At 41.9% G+C, this 22,749-nt stretch overlaps 1 protein-coding gene across 2 annotated transcripts; it reads left to right on the plus strand.

Moving 5' to 3' along the window:
* Positions 1-13,650: 13,650 nt before the first annotated feature.
* Atp5mc1 (ATP synthase membrane subunit c locus 1) lies at positions 13,651-16,580 on the plus strand. 2 transcript variants are annotated; one of them, XM_047545612.1, is made up of 5 exons: positions 13,651-13,740; positions 14,364-14,411; positions 15,407-15,484; positions 15,842-16,020; positions 16,361-16,580. In XM_047545612.1, exons 2-5 carry the CDS (start codon positions 14,373-14,375, stop codon positions 16,473-16,475), a joined length of 411 nt encoding a protein of 136 aa, XP_047401568.1. In that variant the 5' UTR covers positions 13,651-13,740; positions 14,364-14,372; the 3' UTR covers positions 16,476-16,580. The 2 variants fall into 2 exon arrangements, with proteins under 2 accessions (XP_047401568.1, XP_047401567.1); XM_047545611.1 differs by having other exon boundaries at positions 13,698-13,810.
* Positions 16,581-22,749: the final 6,169 nt, after the last annotated feature.

A 22,749-nucleotide genomic window follows, 5' to 3' on the forward strand; every position in this document is an offset into this window, starting at 1 on the left:
TCCATTCTGATCAACACAAAATAATAATGTTATTTCTTTTTATCTTAAAAATTTGTCTGGAGCTTTGGTGTATGCTACTCAGGAGGCTGAGACAGGAGGATCACAAGTTCTAGGTCAGCCTGGACAATTTAGACATTGTGCTGGGCGCAGTGGCACATACCTGTAATCCCAGTGACTTGGGAGGCTGAGGCAGGAGGATCGAGAGTTCAAAGCCAGCCTCAACAATTTAGCAATGCCCTAAGCAATTTAGCAACATCCTGTCTCTAAATAAAATATAAAAAGGCCTGGGGATTTGGCTCAGTGGTTAAGTGCCCCTGGGCTCAATCCCCAGTACCAAAAAAAAAAAAAAAAAAAAAAAAAAGACAGTGCCTGAAAATAAAAAATAAAAAAGGGCTCAGTGGTAGAGCACTTGCCTAGCATGCGCCCAATCCCTAGTACTACAAAAAGAAAGGAAGGAAGATTCACTTGACCCCCTCATCCTCTTTTAGTTTTGGCCTCATTCTGTTCTCCTTTACTACAAAATTCCTCAAAAGAATAATATTCAGTCCTCTCCTCTCATTCTCTTATTTTTCTCTTTCTCAGGTTTTTATTTATAATTTTATATTATATTTTTAAATAACCTGTTTTTTTCTCAGAAGCAATACACAAACGCTGTAGAAAATTAGAAAATTAGATGAGCAAAAATAATAAAATGAAAGTATAAAATCCTTGCCATGCTGAGAATATCAATGTTAATAACTTAGTACTTCAGTAACAACTGGATCATTTATATATTGGTATTATTAAATTAATAGGATTTGGTGGGGGCTGCTGCTGGAGATCAAACCCAGGGCCTCACACCTGCTAGGCAAGCACTCTACCACTGATCTATATCCCCAAGCATGCATGGGATTTTTAAAATCAATGAGATTATATTGTAATACCCTTTTATAACTTCTTTTCATCAATCATCTCCCCATTTTCAAATCAGAAATTTTCAAGTGTTATATGATCTAACATTTATACCATATTCGATTTTTCCCAGTGATCCCAGAAATGTTCATATCAGTATCCAACCTATAGCACCTGGTCTTCTAGCATTGTCTCCTTCTTCATGACACTAATTTATTGAAAGGACTTGATTAGATGTTTTTCTGTTTGGTTTGGTACAGGTGATTGAACCCAGGGGGACTTAACCACTGAGTCACATCCCCAGTTCTATTTTAATTTTTTGAGACAGGGTCTCACTAAATTGCTTAGGGCCTTGCTAAGCAATTTGAACTTGGCAATCCTTCTACCTCAGCCTTCCGAGCTGTGGTAGATTACAGGCATGTGACGCTACCCCTGGTCTTTAACAATCCCATTCTTGAGGACAGAGCCTTCATTACTTAAACACTTCCCCAAGTCCCCACCTCCTAAGACCATCGCCTGGGAGTTAGGTTTCAATATATGAACTTGGAGTCAAGGACTCCTACGTTCAGACCATAGCATAGATGGTAAATGATGCTGTGCATTTCATATTGCAACTCACTCAAAACACAATATTTCGTTGGGCAGGGTGGACATGCCTGAATGTCAGTGACTTAGAAGACCAAGACAGGACAGTCTTAAATTCAAGGCCCACCTCAGAAATTTTGTGAGACCCTCGGCAATTTAGTGACTTACTGTCTCAAAATAAAAACCTAAAAGCAGTAGGGATGTATCTCAGTGATAAGTGCTCCTAGATCTAATCCCCAGTACCACAAAAAGTAAAATAAAAAAATAAAACAATTGTGACAACACCTTAGGCCACTGGTTCAGGTCTGAGGACAGCCTAGTCCCCCTACTGCAAATTGTATTCTCCCTTGTAATTAGAAAGTAATTTCTGCATTGTTACTTTAGCATTACATAAATGTCCAATTCCCCACCTGCTCATTTGCCTGGTTTTAAACTAACAATCCTTGCCTGAATCAATAATTTGTTAAGGTTTACAAAATAATGTTCAATTTCTGCATTATCCTGTTAAGTTTCTAATCACTGGAATTGAATTGATTATCTTAAATTACAGTTCCTAATGGAAAGACAAAATCAGAGATTATTTTCTTTTAATTATCAATTATTGATGTCAGTTAAACTGTGGTCCATAGCCGTGTCCTTGAACCCCATGCAGTCAGGGTCACCCTTGCTGATCCCTTGAAACTCCTCTTGTCAAGTTCACCAGTGCATCCAGAAGTCAGATCTAGTTCTCATACAACTTGACCTACCAGCAGCATTGGAGGTGTTGATCACTCCCTCATCCCTGAAACACTTTGTGTATTTGTCATTCAAGTCACCACCTTGTCCGCTGCTTCACTAGCTATTCCTTCTCAGACCCCCTTGCTAGTTCTCATTTCCCTGACTTCTTAACTTTGGGATGCCCAGGCTGGGGATGTAGCTCAATGGTAGATGCTTGCTTAACATGGGCAAGGCCCTAGGTTCAAATCTCAACACTAAAATAAATTCAAATATGTGTGTGTGTGTGCGCGTGCGTGTGTATACATACACACATATACACATAGGTCCAAGTCTCCCAAGTCTCCCTCCTTGAACTTTTTTTTTTTTTTTTTTTTTGCACTACTGGGGATTGAACCCAGTGTGCTTTAGCACTGAGTTACTGATAGTCCCAGTCCTTTCTTAAATGTTGAGACAGGTGTCATTAAGTCAAATTTGTAATCCTGCCTCCACCTCCAGAGTCACTGGGATTATAAGCATGTGCTACCACGTGCAACCAGTTCTCTTTGGACTTTTCTACGTACATTGATTCCTCCTCACCTTAACCTTGAAGCAAAAGATGCACCTTTATAGTAAGTATATGTTTGATTCTTCAAAGTAAATGAAACACATATCCACTACATATCATTCAGAAAATTCACAAAGGAAAAAAAAATCATCTCTTACCTTATAACCTGAAAACTCAGAGGAAACCATTCTCAGATATATTTTTCAGATTTTGGTTCCTCTTTCTGTCTTTTACTATTTGCCATCAGAAAGCATTTATTTATATAGATATTATTTTTATTATGTTTTCTTCCATATTATAGTGATATATATATGTGTGTGTGTGTACTACATGCATATATATACATAAAATTGTGGTAAATAGACATAACAAATCTACCATTTTAACCATTTTTAAGTGTACAGTTCCGTGGCATTGAGTATATTCACATTGTTTTATACCTGAAAAAACATACTTGTAAATCTTTTTAAAATACTGAATAAGTCACATACTATACAATTTGTACAATATGAAAGTTTTTAGTATGTTTAGAGTTGTGCATTCATCACCACAATTGGTTTAGAACATTTTATCATCCCCAAAAGAACCCCCATTCTCATTAGCCTTCCCTGCCTCCCACCTCAAGCTTGGCAACCACGAACTGACTTTCTGCCTATAGATTTGCCTATTTTAGACATTTCCTAAAAATAGAATCATACAATAAGTAACCTTTTGTGTCTGGAATCTATTACTAAGCATGTTTTCAAGGTTCATCTGTGTTGCAGCATACATCAGGATTTCATTTTTTTCATGACCAATAAATAGTCCATTATATGAATTTGGCATATTTTATTGATCTATTTTTCAGTTGATGAAAATTTGAGTTGTTTCTACCTGGGGCTATTATGAATAATGTTGCTATGAAATTTGTGCACAAGTTTGTTTTGTTTTTGTTTTTGCGGTGCTGGGGATTGAACCCAGGGCCTTATGCTTGTGAGGCAAGCACTCTACCAACTGAACTATATCCCCAGCCCTGCACAAGTTTTTTCATGGAAATATATTTTTATTTCTCTTACATTTTTAGTCTAGATATGTATGTTATGGTGGTTTTATGTTTAACACTTTGAGAAACTACTATTTTCTCAAGCGTCAGGATCATTTCGCACTCCTACCATAAATGCTTAAGGGTTCTGATTTCTCTACATCCTCAGCAACACTTATTCCTGTCTTTAAAAAGTTTTTTTTAATTTGTTGATACTGGGGATTGAACCCAGGGGCATTTTACCACTGAGCTACATCCCCATCCCTTTGTGTGATATGTATTTTTGTTTTGTTTTGTTTTGTTTTGTTTTTTGGGTGCTGGGGATCGAACCCAGGGCATTGTGCTTACAAGGCAAGCACTCTACCAACTGAGCTATCTCCCCAGCCCCCAATATGTTTTTATTTTGAGACAGGGTCTTGCTAAATTACTTAGGGCCTTGCTAAGTTGACCTCAAACTTGCACTCCTCCTGCCTTAGCCTCCTGAGTCACTGGGATTGCAGGCATGTGCCACCAAGCTGGCTTAACTGTCTTTTTAAGTACAGTCACCCCGTAAGTGTAAAGTGGTATCTCATTGAAATTTCGATTACATTTTCCAGAAGTCTGACTTTGAATATCGTTTCCCGTGCTTACCTATACAGATCTTTTGCTCTTTCTTTTTTCATTTTTATTTTTTATTTTGGCAGCAGTGGGGACAGAACAAGGTCTTGAATATGCTAGGCAAGTGCTCTACCACTGAGCTACACCCCTAACCCCTCATTCATTTCTAAAATTGGGTTATTTGTTTTTTATTATCATTATTGAGTTGTGGTGGTTCTTCACATAATCTAGATAAAAGCCCCTTTTCAGATATATAATTTGCAAAATATTTCTCATTCTGTCCTTTTCTCTCTCTCTCTCTCTTTTTAGGTCTTTATGGACATAGTACTTGGGCTCATCCCGACAAACAAAGACATGCTTGGAAATCAATTTCAGTTCATTGTCCCTTTTCCCTCCTGCCCCCCACCTCCTTTCTCTACTCTACTAGGCTTTCTTTCACTTTGTCCTTTTACTTTCTCAATGATTTTTTTTTTTTTTTTTTTTTTTTTTTTTTTTTTGCAGTACTGGGGACTGATGTCAGAGCTTTGCACACACTAAGCTAGTCCTTTACCACTGAGCTACATCCCAGCCCTTATACTATTGAGATAGGTCTCCCTAAAGTGCCCCGGTTGGCCTCAAATTTGTGATCCTCCTGCCTCAGCCTCCTGAGTAGCTGAAATTACAGGTGTGCAACATAGCTCCCAGCACAAAAGTCACTAGTGTTGATGTTGGTCATTTTTTCTTTTCTTTCTTTCTCTTTTTGCTTGTTCTTTGGTGTTATATTTAAGAAAGCATAGTCTAGTCCAAGATCACAAAAATATACACTTATATATTCTTCTAAGAGTTTTATAGTTTTGGTTCATATTTAGTCTGTGACTCATTTTGAGTTAGTTTTTGTATTTGGTCCGAGGTCGGGGTCTAACATCATCCTTTGGTATCATTTGTTGAAGTGACAAAGTGACTATTCTTTACCCTATTGAGTTTGTCTTGGAACCCTTGTTGAAAATGAATTGAATAGGGTTGGGGGATGTAGCTCAGTGGTAGAGTACTTGCCTAGCATGTGCAAAGTCCTAGTTTAAACCCCAGTGTGGAAGGAAGAAGGAAGATGAATTGACTGTAAGCCAGAGAGTTTGCTTCTGGACTCCCACATCTATGATCCAGGTGTCTATGCATATGCCAACACCACGCTTCTGTCTTCATTACTATAGTTTGTAATAAGTTTTGAAATTGGGAGTGTGAGTCCTTCAACTCTGTTCTTCTATTTTTCAAGATTATTTTGTCTATTCGGCATCCCTCAAATTTTCGTAGGAATTTTAGATATCAACTCTTCAACTCTTCAACTTCTGCAAAGAATCCAGCTGGGGTGAAGTTGCAAATTGGTGCAGCCACTCTGGAAAGCAGTGTGGAGAATCCTCAAAAAACTTGGAATGGACCCACCTTTTGACCCAGTTATCCCGCTCCTCGGTTTATACCCAAAGAACTTAAAATCAGCATACTACAGTAACGCAGTCACATGAATGTTTATAGCAGTTCAGTTCACAATAGCTAGATTGTGGAACCAACCTAGATGCCCTTCAGCAGATGAATGGATAAAGAAACTGTGGTATATAGACACAATGGAATATTACTCAGCCATAAAGAATAATAATATTATGGTATTTGCAAATAAATGGATGGAATTGGAGAAGATCATGCTAAGTGAAATAAGTCAATACCAAAAAAACAAAGGCCAAATGTTTTCCCTGATAAGTGGAGAATAATATATAATGGCGGTGGGGGTGTGGGGAATGAAAGAAGAATGGAGGAACTTTAGATTATGTAGAAGGAAATGAGGGGGTATGAAAAATGGTGGAATGAGACAGACATCATTACCCTATGTACATGTATGATTATAGGAATGGTATGAATCAACATCCTGTACAACCATAGAAACGAAATGATGTACCCCATTTGTGTACAATGAATCAAAATGCAGTCTGTAAAAAATTAAAAATTAAATAATTTTTAAAAAAATTTTATACTTGTTAATTAAAGCATTTCTCAAAAAAAAAAAAAAAAAGAATCCAGCTGGGATTTTGATAGAGATTGCTTTAAATTTATAGGTCAACTTGGGGAATACTATCATCTTAACAAGGCTAAGCCTTCTAATTCATAACCACGGGATAAAGTTTCATTTATTTAGTTTGTTTTGTTTTGTTTTGGCGGTACTGGGGATTGAGCCCAGGAGTGCTCTACTACTGAATTATATCACCAGCCCTTTTTATGGATTTTGAGACAGTCTTTCAACTAAATTGCCAAAGCTGGTCTCAAACTTAAGACCCTTCTGTCTGAGTTTCCTGAGCAGCTGGGCTTACAAACCTGCACCACCATGCCTGGATTGTAGTTTTCTTTTCTGGTGATGTTAATGTCTGGTTTTAGTATCTAGGTAATAAAAGCATCATAGAATAAATTACAAAGTACATACTCCTACGTTTTTATAAGAGTCTGTGAAAGACAGGCACGATGGCTCATGCCTGTAATTCAAGGACTGATGACAATTTTTAAAAATTTTTTTTGTACCAGGAATTGAGCACAGGGGCACTTTACCACTGAGCTACATCCCCAGCCCTTTTTGGTTTTTGAGACTGGGCCTCACTCAGTTGCTTAGCGCCTCAAACTTGAGCTCCTTTTGTCTCAACCTCCTGAGTCACTGGGATTACAGGCATGTGCCATCATGCCCGATGATAATTCTTCTTTAAATGTTTGGTAGAAAGGTTGAGGTTTTAGCTCAGTAGTAGAGCACTTGCTAGCAAGTGCAAGGCCCTGGCATGATCCCCAGAACCAGGAGAAAAAAATCTAAATGTTTGGTAGAATTTACAACAAGCCATATTGGTCTGGACTTTGCTTTGCAGGAAGTTTTTGGATTACTAATTCGACCTGTTTACTGCTACAGATCTGTTGAGATTTTCTATTTCTTCAAGTCAGTTTTCCTAGTTCGTGTCTTTCTAGGAATTTGTACATGTTATCCAGGTTGTTTAATTTTTTGACATACAAGTGTTCATAATATTCTCTAATAATTCATTTTCATTCTATAAGGTCAGTTGTGATGTTTTCTCTTTCACTTCTATTTTTAGTAATTTGAGTCTTCCCTGTTTTTCTTGGTTCCTCTAGGTAAAAGTTTGCTAACACTGTAAACGATTTCAAAGAAACTGGGCATGGTGGTGCATGCCTGTAATCCCAGCAACTCAGGAGGCTGAGGCAGAAGGATCACAAGTTCAAGGCCCTAAGCAACTTAGTCCAAAAAAAAAAAAAAAAAAAAAAAAAAAAAAAGAGCTAGGGTTGTAACTCAATGGAAAGCATCCCTGGGTTCAGTTCCCCATTTCAAAAAGCAACAACAAGGACTGGGGAGGTAGCTCAGTCGGTAAAGTGCTTGCCTTGCAAGCACAAGGCCGTGGGTTCAAGTCCCAGCACCACCAAAAAAAAAAAAAAAAAAAAAGAAAGAAAGCAACAACAATAAAAACACAGGGTGCTGAAACCCAACTATAATTCCAGAGGCAAGCCAGGAATGGCTTGAGACTAGGAGTTTGAGGCCAGCCTGGACAATGTAGTGAGAACCCTGTTAGGAAAAAAAGTAAATAAACAAATAAAAAAGAAATGGTAGCACATACCTGTGAGTCCCAGAAACTTGGGAAGCTGAGGCAGAAGGACCACAGACTTGAGGTCAGCCCCAACTTGGGAAGCTGAGGCAGAAGGACCACAGACTTGAGGTCAGCCCCAACTTGGGAAGCTGAGGCAGAAGGACCACAGACTTGAGGTCAGCCCCAGTTATTCAGTGAGGCCCTCAGCAACTTGGCAAAAATTGAAAGTAAAAGGAAGGGGATGTAACTTAGTGGTAGAGCACCCCTGGGTTCCACCCCCAGTACCAAAAGAGAGAGGGTGGGAAGCAGGGAAGAAAGAAAGAAATCAACTACAGATTAAGCACACCTGGCCTGGAAACCTCCTAAATCCAAGAAGCTTTCAGAGTTGATATGATGCCACAAGTAAGAAACTCCCAACCTGACTCATGTTTATATTTCACATACACTTTACACACATAGCCCAAAGGCGATCAGTCAAAATGCACACACACACCAGGTGTGGTGGCGCACGCCTGGAAATCCTAGTGGCTCCGGAGGCTGAGGGAGGAGGATCGAGAGTTCAGCCTCAGCAACAGTGAGGTGCTAGGCAACTCCGTGAGACCCTGTCTCTACATAAAATACAAAATAGGGCTGGGGATGTGGCTCAGTGGTTGAGTGCCCCTGAGTTCAATTCCCGGTACTGCCCCACCCCCAAAATGCAGGTACACTAAAAATACTTCATAAGATTACCTTTGGGCTTTGTGTATAAGGCATTTATGAAATATTAAAAGAAATTTTCATGTTTAGTCTTGAGTCCCAGCCCTAAAATATCTCATTATGTATATGCAAATGTTCCAAAACATGAAATCCTAAACCCCTTTTGTCCCAAACATTTCAGATATAGAATACTTAACCAGTATTATTGTTGTCTATTTTTCCCTTCAATTCTTTCAGCTTTGCTTCATGGTGTTTGGGCCAGTCTTATTAGGATCAATTATGTCTTCCTGACCAATCTCTTTCCCAACCTACCATATGCCCAGTCATGGCAACCTCCGTTTAATATTACATGTCTACTGCTCATTTTATGTTCCCACTTTGTTCGGAGTGCCTAAGGACAGACTTTCTTTTTTTTCTTTTTTTTTTTTTTTTTTGTGGTATTGGGAAGTGAACCCAGAGCTACATCCCCAGTCCTTTTTTTTTTTTTTTTTTTAAATCTCGAGACAGGGTCTTACTAAGTTGCTGAGGCTGTCCTCAAACTTGAGGTCTTTCTGCCTCAGCTTCCCAAGTCATTGGAATGACAGATGTGCATCACTGAGCATAGATTAAATTTGCCAATTTTGAATATATGCTGTACAGATATTGTGACAATATGTATGTGAAAAAAATCGAGGCATGTACACAAAATCAGGAATGATCCACATGAAGATAAATTTGTTCAAGACCAGTAACAAAAGGGGAAACTTCAGTGACCAGCCACCTGTGCCTGGCATTTATCTATTTCTGAAAGGTAGGTGGCACTAATCTTATTGTATGGGTTTCCCAGTTTCATGGAATAGTAAAGAGCTTGTGCTTTGAACTCAATCTGGGTGCAAATGCTAACTTCACCTCCTACCAAATATACTAATCTGTGAAAGATTATTCTACAAAATGGGGAAATATGTAATGGGGATAAAAATTCCTATCTCAAAGATTATTATAAGGATTAAATTATATTAAAGTCTTCCCTTATCTTCAGGAGATCTGTTCCAAGACCCCCCAATGGAGCCCTGAAACCACAGAGAATACTAAACCCAATATTCAAAGACTTGAATATCACAACTGTCAATCTGGTTATGATAACCTAAACTACTACTAAGTGACTAACAATGGGGACAGCCTGTACTGGACTTCCCTAGGCTGGATAAAGGGATGATTCACATCAAGTGCAGGACAAGGAAGGACGGCACAAGATTTCATCACAAACCTCAGAATAGCATGCAAATTTAAAACTTATAAATTGTTTCTGGCATTTTCCATTTAATATTTTCAGAACAGGTGGTCATAACAACTGAAACCTTGCAGAGCAAAACCAAGGTTAAGGGGGACTACATAATAGGTGAAAGCACGTAGCTTCTCATATGGTGAAGTTTCAATGAAGAGCAGCTTATACATACAAAGCCAAGAGACACTTGATAATGTGCTCAGAGGTATATACCAGTTATAGGGTGGAGCTCTAGTGGGAATTTCATATGGTGTGATTTCAGAATTCTGCACTCTTTCCATTGATACCATACTGGCAGAATATTTGAAGTCAGTCTCTATATATTATTTTTTGCAGTACTGGGGATTGAACCCTGGGCACTTTACCAATAAATTACACCCCCAAGCCTCTTTTAATTTTGAAATGGGGTCTCACTAAATTGCTGAGGCTACCCTTGAATTTTTGATCCTTCTGCCTCAGCTTCCCAAGTTTCTGGGATTACAGGAGTATGCACCACACCCAGCTAGACCAGAGTTCTGACTTTCCAGATCAGTGTAGTTTTTCATATCTATTATAAATTTAATAGTGTTTATAGAAATATACTCCTACAGAGGGATAAGAGGGGTGGGAGGGGTAGGGGGGAGAAAAAAATAACAGAATGAATCAAAAACTATTACCCTAGGTAAATGTATGATTACACAAATGGTATGCCTCTACTTCATGTACAAACAGAGAAACAAGATGTATCCCATTTGTTTACAATAAAAATGAATTTAAAAAAATAAAAAATAAAAAATATACTCATACTCAGATGGGCATGGTGGCACACGCCTGTAATCCCAGTGGCTTGGGAGGCTGAGGCAGGAGGATCACAAGTTCAAAGTTAGCCTCAGCAACTTGGTGAGGCCCCAAGAAACGCAGCAAGACCCTGTCCCTAATAAAATATTTAAAAAGGCCTGGAGATACGGCTCAGTTGTTAAGCACCCCTGGGTTCAATTCCTGTTACAAAAAAAAAAAAAAAAAAAATACACACACACACACACACACACACACACACTCATACTCATAGAAATATAAATCAACTTATTAACAATTAACTTTATACATTTTCTTCTAGTCCTTTTTTTTTTTGGCACTGAAAATTTAATCCAAGAACTTTACCATTGAGCTACATCACCAGCTATTTATTTTCATTTTGAGTCAGGGTCTCCTTTCAGAGGCTGCTTGGAAATTACAATCCTTCTGCCTTAATCCCTGGGGTAGCTGAGATTATAAACTTGCACCACTGAACAGGCCTCTTCCCATCTTTTTTCCATATATATTTTTTCACATGCTATAGTTTTGCATTGTCCACATCTTACATCATGAAACTTTTCTCAATTTAATACTGTTCAAAACATAATCTTATCTGGGCACAGTGGGGCAGGCCTGTAATACCAATGAATGGGGAGGCTGGGGCAGGAGGATGTCAAGTTTGAGGCCGGTCTGAACAATTTAGGGAGCACTGTCTCTAAATAAAAAGTAAAGAAAAAGGACTGGGAGTGTTACTCAGTGGTAAATCACCCTTGGGTTCAATTCAAGGCTCCGAAGGAAAAACAAGAGCAGTGGCCAGCAAATAGGGAGGCAGAAGCAGTTAGGATCACAATTTTTAGGTGAGTCTCAGCAACCAGTGAGACCCTGTCTCAAAAGGGGTGGGGATGTAGCTCCACACTAAAGCACCCTTGGGTTCAACGCCCAGTACCAAAAAAATATATAAAAGAAAAATAAACTAAAGCACGAGTTGTTTTTGTGGTGGGCTGGCAGATCTGGCTCCATGGGAATGTTGTGGGCCAGACTATGAGGGAGATGACTGGACAGACTGTTTTGCTCTGAGACTCCATGTTTTGTGGGAAATAAGCTTCTCCCATGGGGACGCCGGTCACTGTGCCCATCAGCAGTTGCTTAGCATGACATGGTTGGCAATACAAAATGACAATTCTTATGTAATGAAAGGTTGCTCTCTTTTGATTCCTATTGCTCCTAGGCAATACGCCATGTGAACAGTGATTGTGTGGATGTTGGTGACCATTCTTTGGTTTGTACCTGGGTGGGGGTCATTTTGACCCACTTCCCCCTCTGTTGATGATCTCATGATGTTGGTTTGTGGTTTGAATCAAGGCAGCAGACACTTGTGATTGATGCGATTTTTGGTATGGGAACCCCTGTGGCCCTATGGTCGGGGCTGTCCTCCCAATAGCCATTTTTGGGAGGCATTGTGTGAGACAGCCGGTAGGCAGGCTTAATAAAGACTCTCAAATTCGGACTTCTCAGTGGTGATTGGTCTGTTCTTAAGTTGCACCCCATAACAGTTTCCCCCCACTTTTTTTTTTTTTTTTAATGTACTACAGATTGAACCTAGGAGCACTTTACCACTGAGGTACATCCTCAGTCTTTTTCTATTTTTATTTTGAGAGAGGATCTGACTAAATTGCCAAGGTTGGACTCCAACTTGAGATTCTCCTGCCTCAGCCTCCCCAGTCATTGATAGCAGAGGTTTGCTTCACTTTACCTGGCTGTTTTCATTTTCCATAACCTCTGCAGTGTCCATTCTTTTAACAGAATTTTTGCCCTTCTGTTTATTTCTTCAGGATATATTCCTAGAAGTGATATAACTGGGTCAAAGAGAATGGAGCGCTTAAAGACTCTCAATTACTCAAGAACTGTTGGGTCAAAGAGGACAGCCCATTCAAAGTTTTTCAAATAAAAATAAACACTGCCAAACTGCTTTCAAGGAAGAATTTCTAATAATTCACCAGTAGGGTGGGGGAGTGCCTGGCTCACCTTAATAAAAAGAAAAAAAAAAAAAAAACTGCTTTCTTCCCATTTTAAAAAAATTGACACATTATGAATATACATAATATACGTGGAATTCGTTGTTACATATTCGTACATGCATACGATATAACAATATAAGTTGGCTAATATCATTCCCCAGGATATCCCCTTTCCAAAAATCTTTTTTGATAAGTGCGAAATGGTGCGTTTAAAACTTCTATTTCTTTGATTAGTAGGGCTGAACGTTCTTTCCTGCAATTCATATTTCTTCCTTAGTGGATTGCCGGTTCCTCCTTTGCTCTCTTCTTTTCTACCGGGGTAGTTTTTTCCTAGAAAGCTGGTTTTACAATATAAGCTTTATTGAAAAAAAAAAAAAAATCGGGTTGTTAGTCCAAAACTGCCCAACACCGGCAGAGACCCACCAAAGAGCGGTCACCACTTGGGAACTTCGCGGACCGCCCTCACTCACTGCCCAAGGCGGAAGCAGAGCTTTTTACAAATCACTAGGGTGGGAATTACTGCAAAGGCGTCGGCTCTCGGTGTATCGGAACAACGTCTCGCGGGATCTCAGCATTCCTTGAGGCCTCCAGCTTGACTACAATTCCCAACATAAAACGCGACGCGAATCCCGAACGCCCAAATGAAGGCGCGGGACCCAGGTCACGTGTTCTCCCGCGTCAGGCGTCCGGTCATCTCTCCCACGCCTTTTTCTTCAGCTTCCACCTTGGTCGCCATTTTGTGCGAGAGGTTCTGGAAACTCCGAGTCCGGCAGACTCTATGGTCGAGCTTTTCGGGGATCGACCAATCGTAATCCAGATCTCAGGGGAAAGCCCCGCCTTTACCCGCATAGAGGCGGGAATTGCCACGAAGCTCCTGTGGAGAGAGAGGAAGAAGCTGCAGAAAACCAATCAGAAAGGAGGATTCGATGACGTCAACCAATGGGGACACGGGGGGATTGCGACCAATGAAAGTGGAGGGACCCCGGGACACGTGGGTAGGAGAGCTGAGCGCTGGGACCAAGGGCTAAAGCTGAGGGGTGAGTCAGTCACCTTGAGCAGGGCGAGCGCTGTGGGCCAAGCAGAGGCCTCAGGGCAGTGGGAGTGCAGGTGACTTGGGGTCGGGAGTCAAGCGATCGGCAGGGTTGTAGGCTGGGCCCTGAGGAGGGGTATTTGTCCCCAGGGCTGGGAGAGACGATAGGGGATCTATAGCTTTGTCAATTAATGTTAATTACCAACGGTAATAAGGGGTAAACGGCCACTGGGGTTGAGTAGACATCTGCGTATCATGGGTAGGAAGGACCTTGTTCGGCATCTGCCCAGTATCCGCCTCCAGTCTTCCCGGGAGACAGTCCCCTTTCACAACATTTCTCTCCTGGGGCCTGATCTTTTATTTCGGTGTCCCTCACTTTCCCTCTGCAAACCTGCTGCGCAGAAGGTGGTGGAACCGGGAGTCCGACCCCTATTCCTCTGACCTCTAATGCCCTCAGCTCGGGTACGGTGCACGGAAGAGAGGGTCCGGAGAGGACAGGGTGGGAGATGAAGGAGAAGACAAGAAGGCCGCCACTATATCCAAACAACCTGGCTCTCAAAGGAACTATTACCTTTCTCTTTTTCTTTTTCTTTTCTTTTTTTTTTTTTTTTTTTTTTTTTGTCTATGCAGACTGAAAAAATGCAGACCACCGGGGCACTGCTCATTTCTCCGGCTCTGGTAAGCTGCGGCTCCGGGGTGCCCTGTAGTGCCATGTGTGGTGTGGGAGTCATCGGTGTTTAATGAATGGACTGAGAGGAGCATGGCGTCCTGATGATGTTGGCTCCTTGGGGAGGCTGTAGGATGTGAAACAGGTAACCCCTGTTTATTTGGGCCTGTAAACCAAGCTGTCTTGGCTTTGACATGTCCTCGGAGCATTTAGATCCGACCTTTACCCCTAGTCTGGCTCAGCCATAGCCATAACTAGACGGTCCACTTAATCAGTGATTCTTCACTTTGTGCTTTAGAATCATCTTGGGGGCTTTTAAAAAATCTAATGCCCGGAATGCACCTTAGACCAATTGCAGCAGGCTGGGAGGGGGGTGGAACCCCAGGATTTTTTTTTAGAACTTCCCAGGTGATTTCAGTGTTGAGCCAAGTCTGAGAACCATTGCACTAAAGAATATTTTAAGAAAAACAGTGTTACAGAGGAATCTCCTTAGATGGCTGTTCCAGAAAGCCTCACCATTAAAGTGTGTAGCAATGAGTAGATTTTAACAAATTTCCTCCCTCTGATTCCTTTTTTGATCTGGGTACAAACCCTTCTTGGACCTGCCTTAAGTTTAGCTGGAATTCTTGTTATATTCTGGGAAACTGATTGAGGTTGTTCCTAGAAGTGAACTTTGGTACATATATTGTATTGTTTTGGTTTGATTTTTAATGCCTGGAATGGAATCCAGCACCTTGTACATGCTAAGCATGTGCCATACCACTGAGCTGCACCTTAGCCTGGTACATGGTTCCAAATTGTGATGGTTGCCACTGCCAAACTACACCAAACTCTCAGGGCAGCTCTGGTGCAGGTTTGCCTGGTAGAAACAGGAATATAGTACTGGCCTTCAAGTACATTGGAGTTTATCTGTTTATGACTTTGTTGTCTTTTTTGAGAGAAGCTCATCAATGAGGATTTTTTTTCCTTGCCTAATATTTGGAGGCATGTCTTTCTGATTTTACAGATCCGCTGTTGCACCAGGGGTCTAATCAGGCCTGTGTCTGCCTCCTTCCTGAGTAGACCAGAGGACTCATCTAAACAGGTAAGGAAATAAGGCCCCTTTTAGAGGTCTTCCCAGGCAGGGGTTCTTCAGGTTGGTTCGCTTTTAGGCCTAAGAAGGAGAATTGAAGGACTATGATGCTCTTATAGTTCTGCTGCACCAAAAATGAGCATTGTAGATTAGAAACTTGGAACAATGGCGTATGCTTAGCACACAAAACTTCACTGGCCCTGTCTGAAAACAGACCCTAAGACTACTTCCCAGTGTACTGTCTGCATTCAGAGGATTCTGTACTTGTCAGACAGTTTGCCAGCAGTTTCAGAGCTCAGGTGGGTGGGGTTAGGGAGTAGAATCAGCCATCTATCTCAATGCCACACTCTCCTTGCTCTCTCCTCCTAGCCGTCCTACAGCAACTCCCCACTTCAGGTGGCCAGACGGGAGTTCCAGACCAGTGTTGTCTCCCGGGACATTGACACAGCAGCCAAGTTCATTGGTGCTGGGGCTGCCACAGTTGGTGTGGCCGGATCAGGGGCTGGCATTGGAACCGTGTTTGGCAGCTTGATCATTGGTTATGCCAGGTAAGTTTGGGTGGCCTAAAGCATCTCCCACTGTAAGTTCTACCCTATTTGGGCAAAGCTTCAGCAGGAGGCACTCCCTACAGGAGCCTTCAGGTTGATTTCATCCACCTCCCATTTTTTCCAGTGACCTCTAAACTAGAATTTAAATATGTGTCCAACCTGACCCACTTGGACTTACCAGATTATTACTTTGCTTGTCTACCAAATCCCCAGGATACATGCAGGCTAGACCCTCCCAGTCATAATACACCCCTTCACCTCACCCTCCTGTGCCTCCACCCCCACCCACACTCTCATTTTTACCTCTCCCTGGGTTGGCATTGATCTCTGTCCCTGACAGGAACCCATCTCTCAAGCAACAGCTCTTCTCGTATGCCATTCTGGGCTTTGCCCTGTCTGAGGCCATGGGGCTCTTCTGTTTGATGGTCGCCTTCCTCATCCTCTTCGCCATGTGAGGCTCCATGGGGGTCACCTACCCCTCCCTGCTGCTTCGACTCAACTCCATTCCTGGTGCTGGAGTGTGCCGAGCTGTACCATTAAACAATGTTTCTCTAAACCCATGCCTTTGCCTCTGTCCTTTGACCTTGGGGAGAACCTTGGTGGAAAGGTGGGAAGAGGGACTTGGGTCAGCCATTGGTAATCAGGAAGCCCTAGGGACTTCCTGATTACCAGTTAGAGAGAATCACCACTGCCACAACAGTGGGAACATGGAAGGTTCTCATCTCACAGAGGAATGTGGATTTGTCCATGTCATAATGATACTTTTTTTTTTGTAATACAGATTGAACCCAGGGGTGCTTAACCACTGAGCCACATCCCCAGCCCTCTTTATATTTTTATTTAGAGACAGGGTCTCGTTAAGTTACTTAGCACCTTGATAAGTTGCTGAGGCTGACTTTGAACTTACAGTCAGTCCTGCTGCCCCAGCCTGCCAAACTCCTGGGATTAGAGGTACATGCTTCCACACCTGGCTTGTACTCAGGTGTTTTACAACAGATTTATGAATTATAAGCACACCCATTAAAACCAGTTTCATAAATGAGAGAACCATGCTTAGAGAAGCAAAATAACTTGTGCAAAGTCACAGGGCTGATAAGAGGCAGAATCCCCAATTCTTCCTAGGTCAGCCTAACTCATTATTAATTAGTTAACTTTGCTTTGGTTGGGGCAGGGGTTGGCTACTGGGGATTGAACCCAGGGCTATTTTACCCCTGAACTACATCCCCAGCCTTTTTTATTATTTTGAGATTGGGTCCCATTAAGTCCCTGAGACCAGTCTTGAACTTGAAATCCTCCTGCCATAGTCTCCTAAATTGCTGAAATTACACGCATACACCTCTGTACCCAACAAGGAAGATATAACTAAACTGATGATATCAATAACTGCCGAGTTTTTTGTTTGTTTTGAGGCAGGGTCCCACTGCCTCTCACCCAGGTGGCCTAGACTCCAGCAGTCCTGCCTCACTCTACTGTGCCCAGCTAGCTCTTGTAAGCCCTAGCAGGAGTAAGCCATGGACAAAATAATGCAGAAGTGCTTGGGGACATGATTTGTGTAAAATTGGATGGTTTCAAAGGGAGTAGTAACTTATGAGACCCATTTTGTAAGAATCTTGCACCTCAATTTACTGCAAAACTTCTGTGAAATAGTGAATCCAAGAACTTTCTTAATTAGTGTTAAGAACACCTTCCAAACTCAGCACAGTGGTGTGTTCCTGTAATCCCAGTGATTCCAGCGGCTGAGGCAGAAGGATTGTAAATTTGAGGACTGCTTCAGCAACTTAGACCCTGTCTCAAAATAAAAAGGACTAGGACAGTGGTAAAGTGCCTCTGGGTTTAATCCTCAGTACCAAAAGAGTTAAAATACACAGAAAGACTAGGAACAGGGCTGTAACTCAGTGGTAGATCTTGCTTACATGTGCTTGGCATGGCACAGGGGCCTGAGTTCAATCCCTAGCACCCTCCTCCCCTGCCAAAAAAAAAAAGTGGATTCAATGTACGTGCAATTTAAAGACAGTCCTACAGATACTTAGGCACCAAGCTGCTTCCTAAGGACCTTGGGGGATGCAAAGAAATCTAAAAGGTTCTTGCTCTCAAGGATTTTGGGCCATCAACAGAATGGAAGCAACGCCCTACATTATCAAATATGTGAGTAGGGAAGCTATGTGCTTACAGAAATTTCAGAAGAAGCAAGGAAGTTAGCATTAGGTATAATAACATGGGCTGACATTTGAGCATTTGTCTGGCACAGTGCTGAAGCCCTTTCCAAGATTAACTTCACATTCCAAGGAACAAGATATTTTATGGATAAATGGAGGGAAAACTCAGAGAGGTGAGGCATCCTGCCTAAAGTTACACAACTTGCTGGTAAAGCTGGGATTCAAACTCCAGAACCTGTTTTCTTATCACTATTGATTCATTTGAGTTTTGCCCAAGTGACTTGTCCAAGGTCATACAGCATGTCAGCAATTCCAATCCAAGCCCATTTGACATTCAATCAATAATCATGGCCTTTCCACTTTTAAGATTTCTCAGTCTTACATATTTGGGGCCAGATAATTTACTTTGGGACGGGAAGTGTTCTGCACAGTTGTATGTTTAGCACCATCCCATGTTTCTACGCACTAGATGCCAATAGCAACTAATCCCACCCCCAGGTTGTGACAACCAATTGACAAATGTCAGATATTAACAGATGTCCCCTGGCTGAGAGGCAAATTAACACCCAGTGAGAACTAGTGGTTATCAATCTACTGCTTCTCCTGTTAGCTTCTTTTAAGTTACTCAAGTTTGCCTACAGAGCCCAGGAATCTCAAGGCCAAGGAAAAGGAATGGGACTGAGTTTAGAGTGACAGCTATGTGTTACCAAGGGAGCAATGGATTAACTGGTAATGCTGTTTCACAAATGGAACACCATACCCTTTGGGATATTACGTTGGCATCCTTGTGAGGTCACTTGCTCTGGAGGTAATCAAAGAACAGCCCCCAGGGAAGGGATTGCCTTTTCCTTACTGTGAAGTGCCAGGAATCTATTTTTTTTACCAAGAGGCTGGTAAGAATCTCCCTTTGAGACTTCAATCAGCCTTGGAATTCCTAGACTTAAAACCCAAATTGGGCCACATGCATTGGTAAATGCCTGTAATCCCAGCAATTCTGAGGCTGAGGGAGGAGGATCAAAGGTTCAAGGCCAGCCTCAGCAATTTAGCAAGGCCCTAAGCGACTTAGTGAGACCCTCTCTCAAAAATAAAAAAATAAAAGGGCTAGAGATGTAGCTCAATAGTAAAGTGCCCCTGGATTCAATTCAGAGTACCAAAAAAAAAAAAAAAAAAAGGAAGTGTGGTTGGTAGGATCATGGAGTCCTTAAGGTTCATGGGAGAAAACTTATCCATAATAACATAAGATTCTTTATCTAGGGTCTATGATCTATAAATGGAACCATTTTGCTTAGTACAAAATATTTATAAGCGAATACAGAAATGCGTTCTTGGGAGAAGTTCTTTTTTTTTTTTTGGCGGTACTGGGGATCGAACTCAGGGCCTTGTGCTTGCAAGGCAAGCACTCAACCAGCTGAGCTATCTCCCCAGCCCCATAGAAGTTCTATTATTTTTATTCTCAGAGGGCAAAAACCAATTAGAAACCACCACTTCAAGAGTTCAGCATGAAACCAGTCACAGTGGTACACACCTGATCCCAACAACTTGGGATGCTGAGGCAGGAGGATCACAAGCTCAAGGTTAGTCTGGGCAACTTCAACCCTTTCTCAAAAATAAGAAAGGGGGCTGGGGAGATAGCTCAGCTGGTAGAGTGCTTGTCTTGCAAGCACAAGGCCCTGAGTTCAATCCCCAGTACCGTGCCAAAAAAAAAAAAAAACCAAGAAAGGACTGGGAATGTAGCTTAGTGGTAAAGAACCCCTGAGTTGAATCCCCAATATTGCACAGTAGAAGAGAGTGTTGAGGGACAGCAGTGATCTGAACTCCAGGACACTTGGTAATCTATCCTTTGGAGAGAGCACTTGCCTTAGTGCTACAGGCAAGGTGCTACCAAATATTGTGGCACCAAGAGATGGCTCGATACAGGGTAGGCCAAAGCTGGGTAGTAGAAGGAGAATTAGATCCAGGTTCCACTGGGAAGACTGCTCAGATACCAACCTTCAGAGGCCACAGGAGTGGCTCCAGGAAGTACACTTGCCCTCTGGCCAAGCTGCCTGTGGGGAACAGCCAGGTGTTGCCTTGAAAAAGCTGGCACCAGCAGCACTGCCATCCTACCTGGTGCTCACCTCTCTGGCCCTGCGGCCCCAGATTCAAGTTCCTGTGGTGACCTGGTTCTTTAAGCAGCTGCCATCCCCTGCAGTCCTTCTCAGGCTTTAACTCAGGTTTTTTTGTGCAATCTTAGTTCAGCCCATCAAAAAGAAAATGGGATACCTGAGGAGGAAGAGGTAGAGGAAAAATCCTAAAAAGACCTACGGCCAGGGGAAGGGCAACAGGCAACTATGTCCTTATTTCACTGATGGCGGGCCCTAAAGATACAAAGATAGGTACCCCTGCTTCCAGCCCTAGAGGAAGTCACTGAGTGGCCAGATGAGTAACCAAACCACTAAAATAAAAAGTGGTATATGCTATAATAAAAGTATGAGTAATCAGCCCTAAGAACCAAAGAGGGAGTAATTAAAAATGACTAATTAATAATAATATGCCTGGAAGTGTTAAAGACATATTAACATATTCCAGCAAGTCTTGAAGTATGAGTAAGTATAATAAGAGTAAACAGTTAATCGAGTATTTGCTTTGGCCAGTCATTAAGCCCATTCATTATCACATTATCTCTTTTTAGTAGCTACTATTATTTTCCCAGTTTTGCTAAAGAGGAACTGAGGTTCAGAGAGGTTAAATGACTAGGATTTCTTTAAAGAGTAGAGGGAAGATTATTCCAAGTAGGAAAAACAGAAACAAAGGACCAAAGAAGAGACGGGAGATGGGCAAGTGAGGCGTCAGTTATTCGTACAGTGCTTGCCACTTGACAAAGCACTTCTGGAAATGTCACACTTTATTTTCAGGAAAACCTTGAGTGGTGGGAATTACCATCATGGTACAGATGCAGAAACAGGCTGTAAAGAAAGAGCGTGGTTCAGAGTAAAAACTTGAACCTCTCTCTTCTGAATCTATTGTTTGTTAGGCCTCATCATTACCACACCTTGCACTTGAAAACAGTGGTGCAGCAGTGAAGAGACACCCTGAGGGATCCTCTCACCCTACACACCATCTTTGGGCATCTCCAGTCTGTAGCTATGCAAGACCTATGGTGTATTTTTTTTTTTTTTTTTTTTAACCAGGGATTGGAATCAGGGGTGCTTAACTACAGCGATATATCCCCAGCCCTTTTTGAGACAGGGTTTTGTTAAATGGCTTAGGACCCTGCTAAATTGCTGAAGCTAGCTTTGAACTTGAGATTCTCCTGCCTCAGCCTCCCAAATTGCTGGAATTATAACAATGCGCCACTGTGCCCACTATGGGGTGTTGTTTTTTAATAGTACTAGTGATTGAACCCAGGTGTTTTCTATCACTGAGCTACATCCCCAGCCCTTTTAATTACTATTATTATTAAATTTTTTTTGATACTAGGGATTGAACTCGGGCACTCAACCACTGAGCCACATCCCCAGCCCTATTTTTAAATTTTATTTAGAGACAGAGTCTCACTGATTTGCTTAGCATCTCAGTTTTGCTGAGGCTGGCTTTGAACTCTCAATCTTCCTGCCTTAAACTTCCAAGCCCCCAGGATTACAGGCGGGCGGCTCAGCTTAATTTTTTATTTTGAGACAGGGTCTGGCTAAAAAGCTGAGTTAGACTCAAAATTTATGATCTTCCTGTTCCAGCCTCTCGAATAGCTGGGATTACAGCTATTCGAGAACTTGTTTTATTCACTTTTAAAAGGATTTCAGGATTTCAGAACTGAGCACAGTGGCACATCCCCATAATCCCAGGAGGGTGAGGCAGAAGAATTACAAATTTGCCAGGTGCGAGGGCATTACCTATAATCCCAGTGGCTCTGGAGGATGAGGCAGGAGGATTACAAGTTCAAAGCCAGCCCCAGCAATTTAGCAAGAACTTAAACAACTTAGCAAGGCTCTTTATCAAAATTAAAAAATTAAAAAGGGCTGGAGATGTGGCTCAGTGGTTAGGGGCCTCTGAGTTCAATCCCCAGTACCAAAAAAGAAGGAGGAGGAGGAGAAGGAGGAGGAGAGGAGAGGAGAAGGAGAGAGGAGGGAGGAGATGAAAAGGAGTAGAGGAGGGAGGAAAGAAAAGGAGGAGAGGAGGGAGGAGAAGAAAAGGAGAAGAGGGAGAAGAAAAGAAGAGGGAGGAGGAGAAAAGAAGGTGAAGAGGGAGAAGAAGAAAAGGAGGAGGAGGAGAAGAAAAGAAAGAGGAGGAGGAGAAGAAAAGGAGGAGGAGGAAGAGGATGATGATGATGATTACACGCTTGAGGCCAACATGGGCAACTTAGCGAGATCCTAAAAGGACTGGGGATGTAGATGTGGCTCTGTGGTAAAGCACCCCTGAGGTTACTGAACCATTACCACCACCACCACCACCAAAAAAAGTGAACAAACTATATAGTTTGAAATAGACATAGATGCACAGCACAACATTCAAAAGGTATGAGAAGGCGATTTCCTTTGGTCCAATTTGTCAGCAACCAAACCATTCAGAGGCAACCATTGCTGGCAGTTTCTTTTGT

The sequence above is a fragment of the Sciurus carolinensis genome, chromosome 3 (genome assembly GCF_902686445.1).
Source record: "Sciurus carolinensis chromosome 3, mSciCar1.2, whole genome shotgun sequence".
NCBI lineage: Eukaryota > Metazoa > Chordata > Mammalia > Rodentia > Sciuridae > Sciurus > Sciurus carolinensis.

Coding starts and splice junctions, on each gene's coding strand:
- Atp5mc1 (XM_047545612.1), top strand. CDS start 14,373: ATGCAGACCACCGGGGCACTGCTCATTTCTCCGGCTCTG. Junction 15,485..15,841: donor CAGAGGACTCATCTAAACAG/GTAAGGAAATAA, acceptor CTCTCCTCCTAG/CCGTCCTACAGCAACTCCCC. Junction 16,021..16,360: donor TTGATCATTGGTTATGCCAG/GTAAGTTTGGGT, acceptor TGTCCCTGACAG/GAACCCATCTCTCAAGCAAC.